Source organism: Aptenodytes patagonicus, chromosome 6 (genome assembly GCF_965638725.1).
Source record: "Aptenodytes patagonicus chromosome 6, bAptPat1.pri.cur, whole genome shotgun sequence".
Classification (NCBI taxonomy): domain Eukaryota; kingdom Metazoa; phylum Chordata; class Aves; order Sphenisciformes; family Spheniscidae; genus Aptenodytes; species Aptenodytes patagonicus.
In genome coordinates this window covers 52,028,710-52,043,839 of record NC_134954.1, presented here as the reverse complement: position 1 = coordinate 52,043,839, position 15,130 = coordinate 52,028,710, and the positions used below count along the sequence as shown (strand labels likewise).

At 46.9% G+C, this 15,130-nt stretch overlaps 1 protein-coding gene across 1 annotated transcript in view; it reads left to right on the top strand.

The window, feature by feature from the left end:
• The window catches only part of MAP3K20 (mitogen-activated protein kinase kinase kinase 20), a 96,532-nt gene extending 85,819 nt beyond the window's left edge, over positions 1-10,713 (top strand). Inside the window, exons 17-20 of the mRNA XM_076342595.1 lie at positions 2,538-2,654; positions 4,182-4,256; positions 5,300-5,450; positions 9,736-10,713. Of these exons, the coding sequence (XP_076198710.1) occupies positions 2,538-2,654; positions 4,182-4,256; positions 5,300-5,450; positions 9,736-10,415 (1,023 nt within the window). The 3' untranslated portion in view covers positions 10,416-10,713. The remainder of the gene's footprint in view (positions 1-2,537; positions 2,655-4,181; positions 4,257-5,299; positions 5,451-9,735) is intronic.
• Positions 10,714-15,130: the final 4,417 nt, after the last annotated feature.

The following is a 15,130-nucleotide window of genomic DNA, read 5'->3' as shown; positions in this document are numbered from 1 at the left end:
TGGATTTGGAGGACGGGAGAGTGTCTGTCTTTCTTTGAAGCTGCAGTTTGGAGCCGGGGAAGGCGGTGTTTGTGCAGGGCTCGTGCATCCACAGCTGCGTGGGGCAGCCTGATTTGTTACCGCACAGAGAGGGCTCCTGCATGTGCGGCAGATCCGGCGAGTGGCCGGGCACTGGCAGGTGCCCACCGCCTGCCAGACCCTGGATTTAGACAGCTTGTCAGCCTTTTCTTTAGAGATGGTTGTTTGATTTATGTTGTTTATTAAAATGAGCTCATGTTTGTTAGATCTTGTCTGTAGGGAGATGTGAGTGAACAGCACAAAATCCTGAGTCGTGAAGGCACAGGAGCCCTGGCACAAGGTGCGGCTCTGGCTCTCAGGTGCTTGGCACTGGTCTCACGGCAGGAGATGCGTTGAATTAACTGGAGGATAGTATTTTATGTCAATGTTTTGTTCTTTCCTTGGCTCAGGTGTTTTTGTAAAACTTACAAATGTCATCAAGCATCTTGTCTCTAACCTCAGGTTCGATCTGCAATAGGGAATCCAGGTAGCATGCATTTAGGAAGTCCTGCAAAAAAGTCTGGCAACAAGGATAGTGTGGGCAGGGAGGGGAGCACAGTTCGAGAGGCGAGGAGGTGTCAAAGACAACTCGCTTCACTGTTGCTGTTCAGTTACATAGCATGTACAGTCCTCAGCCGACGTCAGGGCTGATGCGTCATGCTGTAGCTACCTGGGAAGAGACAGGCGTAACCCTGGGTTAGCTCACAACCCAAAAAAAGCAGGACAGAAAAAGGACATGCAAAGAGATGCAGTCCACGATAAGGAAACAGGCACAGGGCAACTTCGGTGCCTTATCAGGTTGCGCAGGAAGCCGATGGCAGAACTGGAAACTGAACTTGGCGCCCCCGAGTCTCGGTCTGGTGCCCCGACTGCTGGACCGCGGTTCCCATTGCTCAGACTCGCACCGGGGCGATGCGAAAACCAACTCACACGTCCACCCTGCTCGTAAAACGCGGAAGCTTTCAATGGGGACAGATGGACACACAGGGCCAAATGCTTTCATAAGCATAATCTGTTGTTGCGGTTCAGAAATGATTATACTCCAGTTTTCTTTTATCTTGGAATTGCCAATTCAATGCCTGATTGAAAGCTTTGAGACTTCTGAGGGCTGAGCTCCTACGTTACATTTATGAGAGATGCACGTGCAAACACTAGCAGATAATCGCATGTGCGAACGGATACTTTTTAGGCTGCTGTACGTTTGTGTGTGCAAATAACTGCTTACGCAAGCCCTTGGCCCTAAGCGGCCATCTGTGTCCGCATTGAAAGTTTTTGCATTTTCTGAGCAGAATTGAGAAGACTGCATCCTGCAAACGCTGAGACCGCACCTGCCCGGCCAGCAGCATGCGGCAGACACAGACCCTCCTGAACCCCTGGCACGTCTGCAGGAGCTCCTGTCTCTGTGAAGGGCAGATCCCCTCCTGCCTGCACGGAGATGGAGACACTCTGCTTCACTGCAGCCCTGTTGTCCCTCAGGGGACTGATTTTTGGAGGAGCTCAGTGCACCGGACAGTATCTAATCCCCAAAGCACCTGCTGGGCACACCAGCAAAAGTTGGCTGGTTTGCACCATGGACGGGCAGTCTCCGGTCCCCAGTGGGAGCCTCCCTGGCCACAGGCACGAACCCTGATCCCCGCACTCAGCCCACGTGGGATGTGCTGCAAGATGCTGCCAGAGCCGTCAGCTTCTGCAGGCTCACACCTGTGAAAAGTGTTGGATGTTGGCCCCATGTTCAGCTCATGGGATTATTTAAGGATACCTTTCATCGCTTTGGTTTATTAGACTCACTATGATTATTTTCTAAGCTGAGTTTGCTTGTAATTAATAGTGCAATTGGAGGTGAGCAAAAGTTGAGGATGCTCACTGCCTAGCTGGGCACTCAGTATCTGAAATAATTGAGCTGTAATAACCAGCTCATCCTCTTGCCCATTATTTGAGTGACCGTCTTAACGGTGTTTCATGGACACCGGTCTGTTTCACAGACACAGGTCATTTGTTCCCGGGTTCACCAGGAGGATGTGTCCTTGGGGCTGGCTGCCAGCACTGGCTGTGACCCCCGAGTGGCAGCTCCCATCGCTGCCCTGTGCCTCCACCGCCACGCAGGTGTTGCAGAGCTCCTGCGCCGCCCGCTCGAACGGGCTGTCCGTCCAGGTGGGTGAAGCCACCGTCCTCCTGGGGCCCTTCAGGGGATCCACACCTCTGAAGACATCCAGACCTGTCAGCGTGGCGACTGTCTCTCAGGGTGAGCTAAGAGGAGAGCGAAGAAGAGAACCTCAGGGTTTTCCATTATCAACACTTTTACTGGAAAACATGCATATTCTCAAATACGTATATGTTCCTTATCTTTCTCATTGGGTTATTTTTTTCCCCCATATATTGAGGATTAGGTTTTGGGTTGTTTTGGCTTTCGGTTTTGTTTCATTTTGTTTTTTTTTTATTTGTATTCTAACAATCCAGCATTCGTTTTTTATTATTCATAGGATTGTAAATGGAAAATGTACATGGAGATGGACGGGGATGAAATTGCAATAACCTACATAAAAGATGTGACATTCAACACTAACCTACCTGATGTAGAGATTTTAAAGATGACAAAGGTATTTACAGCCTTAAAGCTTTCACGAATTCACAGATCTCAAACAAAGACATTAAAATACCACAGCAGTCGACTTTTGTGCTTGCAGAAGCTCAGTCTCTTGACAGCTTTTAAATAAAATGCACATTTTAAACAGGTTTGTATCATAATAGGAGTTAGGTATTTTCGTTCTCTTTTAAGCTGACAATAATGTTAACAATAGAAAAATAAGAGAAGGAACTAATTTATATTTTCTTGTTTTAATTCCATGTTATATCCTCTGAATTTATTACCCCTTTTAAAGGAACGAATGTTCAAAAAATTACTTTCCTTTTCAAGAGAAGAAAGTGATTTAAATGTTCCAGTTCGAAACTTCATGTGATTTGTCGGGTGTTTTTTTTCTTTCTTTCTTTTTTTGACACGGTTTTAGAACTTTTACATGGTTCTAAAACTCCCTCTTTCATGCAACGATGGGTTGCAAAGACTGAAACCCATCAACAGACAGTACAGCACTGAGTATCTGCAATTCAGTGTCACTGGGCATTTTACCTTATTTCAGAACCTGCCTGTAAATATTTACCAGCCAGCATTTAGACTGCTTTTACCGTAAGCGACAGAAGCTTTGTTAATGCAGAGGGCATTCTGTTTGCTGTTTAGTTGTTTGTTTTTATTAATATGCTCCACTTGATAATAGCTAACAAAATAAATTTCTAAATGAAAAAATATACAGCTTGATTACCAATTAGGATGCTGCTCTAATGTGCACTGATTAAAAAAACCCCCAAACTCCTGAATGCTTTTAACTGTGAATTTTTGGGCAAAATTTTGAGGGAACGTTTGGTTATTTTTTCTGAAGGAAAAACTGAAAATCAGATTCTCAACAGTCAGAATTTTAAGGAAAATGTGAAAATATGAGTATTTGCCAAAAAGGATTCTCATATTTAATTCACGCTAATACTATTTTTATAGTTAGTCATTTCTGGAACAACACTTGTGATTTTTTAATTTATTATTATTTTTTCTTATTTGTTTTTTGGGTTTTTTTGTTGCAAAATAGTTTTCTGTTTAATTTTCATCTTGGACATTTTAATTTTTTCCTTAAAAAAAAAAAGGCTTAAAGTTAAATAAACTAATAACTAGATACAATAACATTAACTTTTCACATACTTCAACATTTTTTTGTATCTGTCAGGGAATATCTCCGAGAATCTCTAAGTATTTGTTCTTGCTGGCCTCTGTAAGTCTAGCAGAAAAAAATCTGTACGTGCACAAAAATGAAGAACGTTTATGCCCCCATGAAAACATTCCATGTTGTCTTACCTACTGTCTGTTATTTATAGAAATCTCTTCTCAGTTTCCTTTTGTAAACAAGGAAGTAAGTAATTCCAAAATATATTGCTTTGTCTCATAAGATTTTAAGAAAAGTATTGATGTTAACAATATGGAAACAGATGAAAAAAGGCAAATGTTGAAAATATCTTTGGGGTGTTTCAGAAACAAGTCAGGAGATGAAGAGCACCTTATAAAACTCCCACCATGTTTTTTTCAGCCACCATTTGTGATGGAGAAATGGATTGTAGGGATAGAAGAACACCAGTCTGTAGAATGTGTTGTTACATATGAGGTAAGCTCTAAAAAACAAATTAAAAAATTGTTTGTCCAAGATAAAACCTATGTGGGAGGTGTGGAAATAGCATCCTCTGGCTTTGTTATATCCTATAATCAAGTCTCAGCAGCTTATAATTAATTGTAAAATCTAAAGTTCAGAGCAAAAGCTGGATGAGGTTTACAGAGACAGCTCTTTTTCTCAAGGACAAAAACTCATTTTGCTTTTAAGTGTAATGGTCAGTGTTGTTCGCATTACTTGACGAGACTGTTTTTTACCTTTTCAATTAAGTGCTAATTAGGGGAGCAGAGAAGCAACAGGAGAAGAAAGGAAATGAAAGGGCAAGAGTAAAATAATATAAAATAAAACCCGGGAAGACAATTTAATGTGATTGATAGAAATTAGCCTTTGTAAGAAGAGTTTGCAGTTACTTACAAAAGTGTTTTTATAAAGACTGATGCTGTGCATCACAAGGAGGCTAATAATTGAGATTCCAGCTCTGTCCTGAGCAAGGATTCAAGCAGTGATGGAGATACAGGGAAATCCTGGACCTTGCTTGCCTGTCTCAGAGGTGAAGAACAGTAGTTTTCTTTCAGCCTGAAGTTTCTCACAGGAGTCACAGGCCCTTAACAGCAAATTGAAGAGCTTGATACTCCAGGAAAGTTTTGTGGAGGGTCCCCCTGCAAGGATACCTGCTTAGTCCTACCTCTTTTAGCAGAAAGCACTGCCCATTTGACCCTCACGTTAATATAACTAGTAAAATATATTTTTGTGTTTGTAGAGGAAGGCCTTCAGATCTTTCCTCCACATGGTACATGAATTGAAACAGTTAGTCACTACCACATTTTTAGCATAATCACAAAATACCAGCCAAAATTATCTAGAGTCTAAAAATACTTAAGAACTGGCTAAGTGGTTTTGCAAAACAGACTCTATATTGAAAATGCTGCTGCCGCCCAGGCAGTAGTGGAAGTTCCCTCATAGTAGAGCTTAGTGGGTTGTGTGTTGTTACGTCCTCATGTGCATTATGTCCTCATGCGTGTTGTGTCCTTCCTGAGCAGAGTGATGTTAGAGCTCCCAAAAGCACCAGGCATATCCAAGCTATCTGCTGGAGCAAGGTGAAAGCGCAGGACGAAGTCGAGACAGTACAGCTCATGATACAGACCTCGCTCCCCAACTCGGAGGGGAATTCACGGAGCAGATCCGACTCAAGTAAGTCAGTACACGCAAACTTTATTGCTGACATGGGCAAGGCGTATACAGGGAGAACAGCAAAAAGTCAATGCCATTATTCTGTTCCAACAACAGAGCATATCTTGCAGCGTCAATTGGCATTGTGGTCCTTGTGGTGTCTTTGTAGATGCATGCAGGGGCACCCTGGCATGTCTGACTTAGCTTAAAGGCTAAACTTTGGGTAGTAACACTTTCTATATCACAATGGGATTTAAGGGGGATGACCTGTATGCTCCTTTAGGAAACATGCTGGAAGCAGTCCATGGCGATTAGCTACAAATCTTTCATCTACTGTAGTCACTTGCAGTTGCACATCAACAGCAGACAGAGCTCAGATCCTTCTGCTTCAAAACCCTGAATGCTTCACATCTTCCAGTAGTAAGCAGCCTTAAATCCTGACACTTTTTCAACCCCTTCCTTGGGTCGGCTTTGGGTCAACCTTTCGATCCCCTCCAGTGTAGCAGGTCATTGGGAGAGGTGTTTCTGCCTACGGTCCAGGCTTCATCCCCTCTCTGTTGGCATAAGTGTACACATCCGCAGTAGCCTTTCCATGATGGCAGGCCTGCTTTTCTCCAAAGTCTGCTTGTGGACGCTGGTTCGCGGGATCAGCCGGCAAATCTGCCCTTCTCCTCCAAATCCGCCCCTCTTCACCAAGACAAGAGAGTGCTCAGCTTTGTGGAGCCAAGTGTATTGACATAGCAAAAGGATTTGGACTGATTTATAGCATCCACACAAAGTGTGCAGGGCCTGGGGTGAAGATGTGTTTCTCAACCAGGATGTCAGGAAGGCATTTGCTGGGAAAGGAGACAGTCTCACACATCTCTACCCTCTATCTGTTGGGAATAATGGAGTTTTCCACAGCTGCTTTGAGGATTTTGGGAGCCGGTGCTTTCAGCAGCTTTTATCCTGGCTTTTTCTCCCTGCAACCCAAACTCAGCAGGAGTGCTTCGGCCAGCTCTTTCCTCCTGCTCTTGGCCACCCAGCACACAGGCAGCTTTGCATGGATGTTCTGCTTGGATACAGGGCACCTCCTGGAGGAGATGTGTGGGTGCAGATTGCTCTTGCTCTGGCCAGCACTCTTGCAGGGGACACACACATATGAAGGCTGTAGCCTCAGAAACTGCACGTGGGGTGGCAAAAAGTCCCCTGTGGGCGATACACTGTTTTGACAGGTACATGCTGCTAGCCTGGCAGACCCCATAGGTGCTGCTGATGTCCTGCTCTGCTGTGAGGAAGAGTGGAAATCTTCCCACTGCATTCTTCCACAGCTCAGCCTGCCCATTTGAGCCAACCCTGGCTCATCATTATCTGACTTCTGGAATAGTGTTCGTTATGGCTTCTGGGGCTTGACTTGTTCAGTGAGATAAATTTAATAATACAGCGGGCTCTACACTGCAGTCTTCATTTCCTAACTAAAGTATGCCGCTGACATAGTCAAACTCAACTCAGTTGACTCTAGCACAGTTCTGCCTTTAAGATCTACTGTTCTTTTTGTAAAGGTGTTTGTCAGCCAAAGCTGTTTTTCTGATTGAGTTCACAGTAGGGCCACAGAAATGTTTGGGTTGGGACAGCTGAGGGGGCAGCACAGGAGCTGGAACAAGATACCAGTCAGCGGAGGGTGAACTTCTCCAATTTTGTACACTACTGCTAAATGTAGAAGAATGGCCTTGTGAATTGAGAGGGGCTGGGTTTAGACTACAGACACATCTAAAATGGGTGCCCTTATTCCTAAGCAATTGTGATCCATTTGCAACACAACTGTGTTTTGTAACACAGAGGGGACCTAGAGTGTGTCCTAAAGGATACATCTTCTCTGCAGATTAGTTCTGCTGATGGAGGTTACCCTGGTTTTGGGGTGATGAGCCATACAGCTATACCATGTTTTATCTTCACAGGTTGGCTCTGCCGCAGTAAGCTGAGCTGCTTTCATTTTTTTGCGGTGAGCGGTGGGAGAGCTTGTCTGTCCCTTTGGCACATGGAGGAGTTACACGAAGGGCACTAATGTATTGTCAGCACCCAAGTGAATAGGCACAGTTCAGAGGAGGTGGGTTACTAGCCAGCGTGAAAGCTGTGCCTCAGCTCTAGCAAACCTTCTGGCCTGTCTTCCTTACCAGACCACCTACCCCAGGTTTAAAACACCACCAAATCCAAGCACAAAGGTAAGGGTAATATCTGTCTAAGAGGCTAAAATAACCAGCAGTGAAGGTACTACCTCTGTGGGCTGCCACATAGAGCGTTTAATTCAGTGTACAGAGTTGTGGCTCAGAGACCATATGAGGAAGAAGCCCCCCAGCCCACGAGAGGTGAGAGGCAGCCCCACAGGGCACACTGGGAGGTCCCTGCTGAGCAGCTGGTCCCTGGGCTGGGGACTGCAGCTGGCCATAAGGAGTAGGGACTGAACAGCCTGAAGGCGCTGAAGGGAGCCCGTCATTCAGGACAGCATCGGCACTGGTCCCACAGGGCATGTGGTGGCCACCTGAGAGTTGATAACAAATGAAGACCCAAACTCAAGTCCTGAGCCTGCTGCTTCCAGGTTTATGAGGTCTGTGTTTTACATCCACAGCCTTGGTAGGAGGGCACGGGAGAATGGCAGAGGAGATGGTGTCTAGCCAGTACATTTCAGCATGCATGTTTCTTTTGAAACTGTGACTTTCAAGGAGGTTAAGAAGCAGAGAAGGCAATTCCCATCTGTCTTTCCATGAAAGGAGGTTCATCTCTCAGTGCAGCCAGAGCTATCTGCTGTGGCGGTGTCACACTCGCACTTTGACAGGAAAGACAGTTTCCTTTTGACATATTTGACATTAAGTTGAAGTGATTTAAATCTCTTGGGATTCAAGCAAAGTCTGGGGAAAGGAGGAATGGAAGAGACCATCCATTACATCTTAACAGGAACAATCCTAACAAGGACAGAGCCACTACCCAGCTCCCACAAATCTCCCCACGGCCGATGCAGCATTGCAGCGAGAGGCAGAGGGCCCACGGCATAGGAAGTCTTTCCCTGGAAAACCAGCAAAAGGCAAGAGAGGAGCTGGGGTCCTCTGTTGAAGATAACAACATTCTGATTGCATTTATGCTGCTTCAAGCTGGCGGGGTTATACTTTCCTGTTGGAATGATATTAGCAATCTTTAATGACAAATCATTCAAATCTCTCTAGAGCAAAATTATTTAAGATGCTCCCCATGGGTTTTTGGCCAGAGCTGTGGCCTCGGATAAGAGGAATTCCTAGTCTCTGCTCTACCCATAAAGTAGCAAACCAGGCAGCCCTTGCAGTTCAAATGGAAAATTTACAACTATTGTATTTGCTATAGGCTTTCATGCAAACCACAGGACTGACTTTCAAAAGCACTTCAGTCTGATCTCTGGGAGCTAAAACTTTTGTTATGACCCCGGGGCTGTGACAGTAGGTGTGAGGGAACTGTAATACCCTGAGTCGCTCACAGTTAAGCACTGTCTGAACTATCCTGGCTGAAGCCTGCTGCCTCACCGGCTTTTCCACATACAGCATTGATTTTCTGCATGAAGCCAGATGGAGAGGTGTAGCTGGGGCTTAGACTCAGTATCTGGAGCATGCAAAGTGGATTGACTTCTGAATTTGTAGTAACTATAACAACTGAAGTGGCTCTGGTTGTTGTGTGTAGCAGTTTGAAGAGAAAATGGAGCGAGAGGAGGTGAGTCTGGCTGCCACAGCAGGGATTTGCACTGGGGTCTGCACCGCCTCCATCTCTGCGCTCGGCTGCAAATGGCGTGACTGTGCTGGGTGGGAGAGACGCAGGTGGAGGGCAATGCTGTAGTGGTGCTGGCACGTTGGGGTGCCCACTCCATGCCTGCTCTGGAGGTCTCCAGGCTCTTTTGCAATGAAAGCTGTGGAGAAATCTGCCGAGGCTGCCAAGAGCATCACAGGAAATGTTTAAAACCAGGTTGGGTTAAAATCACGGGGAGACACTTGGGAGTGGGAACCCACCTGAACAGCCAAATGGATGGTTCAGTAAGTGTATTCTAGTTTAAGCTCCATAATCTGCACTGGCATCAGAAATATTTGCATCACTTGCTATTTTAAAAGTCCAACATTATGTTCAACCGTAATGTTGAACATACTCAAACCTAGGACTATTAGCTGCAAGGCTGGGAGGGAAAGCATGGTTTGAGATATGTTGAGGTTCTTCCGAGAGAAACCCTGGTACCTAACCTCACACCTTCGGTAAACCAGAGAGCGGTTTTCCATCAATTCACAGAAAGCTGACTCTGTTTCCATTTCCCTGCCAGGCATTGACAGCCAGTGGATGCAGACGCTGCGGATGCACCAAATAGCAAAAGCCATTTCTCTCCAGCACGGCCACCCCCACAGCCCGACCACCGTCACCCACTACCTGCCCTACCTTCGCAGTCAGGACTCCTACGCCGCTGCCGTGAGGAGGACGCGCGGTCCCGTCAGTTACCAGTTCACGTCCATCAGCCACTCCAGAAACTCTTCTCCCCTCTCGCACAGTTTGATGAGAAACCTCTCGAACCTGCACCTGAACTCGAAAGGCAGCAGCACCTCCAGCACAGCCTCCGACACTCCTTCGGAGAGGGACAGGTCTGCCAGCAAAGGCAGAAACGCCTCGCACAGTGGTAACTCCCGCAGCTCCTCGGACGGGCGGCACAGCAGGACTAGCTCCCCGGTGCCCCCTCGGCACTCGGGAAGAGCCTGCAGGACTTCCTCGCCAGTGGCCCCCCCGGCCGCCCAACACCGCAGGTACCCCCGCAGCCCCCCCCAGCCCAAGGTCATCCCGGGCATGCCCCCACAGGGCGAGAGCGAGCCCAGGAGGGGCGAAGGGGAGAGCAGAGTCAGCGAGGGGGGGTGGATAAAGGTGCAGCATGCGAAGAAGCCCCACAGGCAGACTGCCGGCAAGCCGGGGAAGGAGAGGCTCAGGGGGAGCTGGCGGGGTCGGAGGACATTCTGAGGGAGGAATCTGACCCTTTATTTAACTGAACGTTCAACCTAGAGAAGATATGCTGGCTCCTATTTAATTCGCCACACCGAAGCCGGGACGCCACCTCCCTCGCTGGCCGGCACGGCCTGGGGCCTACCAGTGGAAAGGGGAGAGCTGCTCACCTCTCCCCCTGTCACAGTCAGCACTGAGGGATTTCATTTGATTTTCTCCCTTCCCTTTGGCTGCTCATGTTCTCAGCTGGCTGGATATTCACTGATTTGCTTAATATTTCAATAATAAAATCAGTAAGGCACAGCCGGGTGCCATAATGAAAGGCTCTCTGTTTCATCCTCAGGGAAGGAGTTGTGCTGCTACATCTCCCCTCACCTCGCTTATGTCTCCAGACGCTGAGTCTGGCTCTGAGCAGGGTCTCCTCATCCCTTGTTCAATCTGCTTCTGCCAGGGCTATAGGAAGAGGTAGTATTTTTATCAGACCAGCATAGTCTGAAAAAACGGGAATGCAGGGAGATTTTTCTTCAGGTCCACTCCAGTAGCTTCACTTCTCCACTTCCAGCTTGCCATCCCCTCTCAGGAATTTCTCACCTCACTCTTTACTAAAAGCCCTGCCACCAGCTACCCGACACCACTGAGCACACTCTGTCACATACACAGTTGACGTAATCAGAAGGAGAAACAAAAACTAGGCTTTATTCTTTTGGGGAAAAAAATAAAAATAGAGGGAGAAAAAGGCATTGCCTTTCACTGAGGTCTATGATAATGTTTATCCCTGGACAGCAGGCATTTTTTAATTGAATTTTTAAATGTGGCCAGACTGTGTCGCTTTTGTCTTTCAGTCTTCAGGTAGTAAAGACAAGGTCAGCAAAGTTTCTGATTAATGTGGTCTTTAGCTCCACTGAGAACAAAGACACGGCTGTAGACTCACTTGTCGTCAGAAAGTTTCTTGGCCTTTTCACTCCAAGTTGATTTCACACAATTAAAAAGGAAAAAAAAGAAAAAAGTTAGGGTTTCCCAAGATGCAAGAGGGGGAAAAAAAAGGAAGAAACAGATAAAGGAAGCTGAACCCAAAGGAACACATGGTACCCTCTGAAAACCAAGAAACTGTAAATTAGAGATGCCTTTGAACAAGGTGCTACATACCATCCATGCCAAGCGGTGCTCACGGGCACGCAGTTGTGAGCGATGCTGGAGGAGCTGTGAGCAATGCTGGTGCGTCACCCCCTTGATGACCCCCATCACCATAGCCCCATCACTGGACGTGCAAAAGGACATGTAAATTCCCTGCTCCACACAAAGGCCACTGCTGGGGGTACATGCAGCTCTCCTCCCTCTGATTCCTACCAGCCCAAATGACAGCTGAGCCCCGTGGTGTGTTTCCCAATATATACCAGAGTGAACTGGGACTCACATTTCATGAATTCAGGACAGGGTACACCAAAACCAATGGAGCAGGACACAACTGATACCAGGTGTCAGGAATTGGATCTCTCTCATTTAAGCACCTTTTCCTCTGACAACAGTTAGGAGAAGAAAAAATAGTAAGAAGCTTTAGCTGGAAGTGAATGGGGCTGCACGTGAAGCTCTGTGATAACAAAGCTTGCCGCTTTCTTGTGGCTTCAAACTGGTTGAAAGCTAGTTAGTAACCCAGCTTCTGGCCCTCATTTACTGAACCTGACAACTAATTTGGGGGACATGGACAATCCACCACTAGATGTTTCTCTGTCACAACCTAGCGGGAGATTGGCATTTTGTCTAGGTTGGGGATCCTTCCCTAACATTTCTTGCCATGACCAAAGTGGGCTGGAGGATACCCGCTGATAGTAACCGCACCTGAGAGCACTTGCTAGAAATGTGCTTGTGTTATTCAAATTCAGATACGCATCTCGGGAAGCAAGATCTTGTTTCATGGTTGGGCCTGCACAAATCCTAGAAAGAAATTGCAAGAGTTTGGTAGAGTACATTTCTCTTCCAGGGTGATGAGGATAGCAGTGTAGTTGTACAAGCCTGAAAACAAGGCCCTACCCAGCAGACACTGTGGGCTGGTGGTGGCAATTCAAGATTTATCAGCTGTCTGTGGTTGATTGTCAAGATGTCCAGCAGGATTCCTCTGCTGTTTGTAAGCAATTTAATGCTGTGCCTAATTTTAATCTGCAATGTACTGTCTGTCCACATCTGTTGTATTAAGTGTTCATTAGCATTTAAAGGAGGAGCGGATGGTATTGATCACGCCTATTAAAATTAAACAATCATGCAGTAGTGACTGATTAGAAATCCTCTTGTTGCACCAGCATTGCTGGTTAAAGCAACAGTGAGTGAACTTGTCAAAAAAGAAAAAAGTCTCAGCGAGATCTAGTTTTCCATCTCATTTTTATCACTCTTAATGTGGTTACTCCCTATCTGGGTAATAATTCATTATAAGTCAAAATGTGCTTACATTTTCACCCCCCAGTACTTTACGAAGCCGAGCAATTTATTTCCATGTTTTACCAACACGCAGCTAGAAGACCGTGCACAGCAATGTGGAAAATCAGACTGTCTTGGGCAACTACACCTCAGCAAATGTCTGCTCTTTGGAAAGGAGCCATGCTGCGTTTTCTTAGGGTTTTCTTACAAGTCTGTTAAAGCCAATCGTATTTAAGTACCAGTATGTCTAGATTTGCACACTAGGAGCTGGACACACTGCCCTCCGTCCATACACGTATCCTGGGCAGTGCTACACCTTCCCTCCATGGCTGACTCTGCAAGTGGCACAAAATATCACTGCTGTAGAGCCGCCCCTTGTTTTCCTGGCTCTCCTTTCTCTTGGTCTTCATATCTCCATGCTGTTTTCTTAATCCCCAAAAGGTACCTGCATTTTCCTTTCCCACAGTTTAAATTGCTCTGAATTATAAGAAGCCAGCTCTGGGATGGCTGCTGGAATGGATGATGAAAAATAGTGGAGAACTCCTGAAGGCAAATTCAGAACTGGACGAACAAAGTGAGTGAGTATTTGCATCCAATGGGAAGAATTTTTACAAAATCAGATATAATTTTTTTTTTTTTTAATTAAAGTGCAAGACTGACTGTCAGAGCTTACACACAATCTGTTTGTTCATTCAGCAACATTTTAGTCTGGATCTTGCAGGAATCACAAGAGTTGCCCAGCTCCCTCTGGATGCCAGACATAGGCAGAAAGGTTTCAGGGTGAACAGCAGCGTCTCTCTCCAGCCGTTAGTTCTTAACCCTGCAGGTGGGTTGGGAGAGAGGAAGCGGTGCTCAGCTCAGACAGGAAGAGCAGGTTAACCTCCGCATTACGGTCCTTGGTATTCTGAAACCTTACAGGCTTCCCCCCGGAGCTGCTGTCCTTATGGCACGAGCAAAAATAATGCTGAGAGTTCTTTCTTTTTCTGCCAACAAAATGCGTGGTTCAATTTTTTTAAGCTTTTTTTTTTTCTTTCCCATGTACCTAAGGATGTCTTTAAAAAAAGAAGACAAGAAAAACAGGAGGATGGAGAGCAGGCACTTAACACTGAGGTTAGCAATCATTCTTCTTTAGCTCAGCAAGGTGTCCCGGAGCTGGGTCTGACCCTGGTGGATATTGGCTTCTTAAGTACACAAATTTCCCCAGCAGCGCTGGGGTACCTGCTGCTACCGTCAGAGGGACTGGTCATAAGAGTCAAGTGTCCTGGGGAACCGTTCCACAGAGGGACCAACAGCCAGCCCAGCAGCCTGTTGTGGTGCTGTACAGGGAAGGAGCCAAGCAACTGTGCTCTCAAGGCGCGTTTCCGGTGTCCTGCAGGTTGGAGGCATGTGTGCTGCTGTGCTGCAAACCCGCTGGCGGTTCCAGCACCTGTGAAACTCTGCTCCTAAGCATAGCGGGCAGCACGTGAATGTGAGCTGGAGCAAAAACATTGCCCAGTCCTGCAAACACAGACAGCTTTTGTTCACATGCAGCCAAGGCTGCATGAGAGGGCTGCCCACATGCAACTTGCTCGACAGAGCCGAAGGCATTTCTGAAAGGGGGAGAGCTGCTCAGAAGGCTTTTGTAGCTGCTCATCTGCCGGGGTGGGGAGAGGATGAAACAGCAGAATAACCCGTCTCCCAGCTCAACCCCTCACACAAGCCCTTTTCCCATGGAGCCTTTGCAAATTCACAGAAGGATGATGGTCGCAGAGGTGACAGCCCACTGAACAGTCCAAGGGGTGCCAAAATCATAAATGACTCCAGGCTGTTCCTCACCCTAACCCTTTAGGACATGAGTAGACTGTCAATCCATCCCGGGGCAGTGGAGCTGCAGAGGTCGCTTTTTATGGCCTGGGCAGGAATTTCACCCAGCTCAGTGACTGGTTTGGGCAGCGCTGTAATCTCTCTTTTGCCACATTTCTATTTGTTGCTTTGGCCTCATATTGATTTCAAAGCACATACCGAAACGTTACGCCTGCACTGCACTCATCGGGAAGATAAACAGAAGTAATGGTCAGAGAGAGGAGATGGGGTGGCCATCCTACCCCGTTTCGCTGGGGAACGCAGCTGCCAGGGATTCAGCCTGTCTGACTGCCACCACGGTGCACTGTACCTCTGTGCTGGGGGGGATCTGGTCATACTGGCTGGGTGGGATGGGATGACCATGGGACCTGGTCATCCTGCGCTGATGCTGCTGAGACCTGCCTGTAGCAGGGGGGATGCCAGTGGCCCTTCTGTCTCCCCATCTACACCCGGATCTCAGTGATGCAATGCCAGCAGACAAA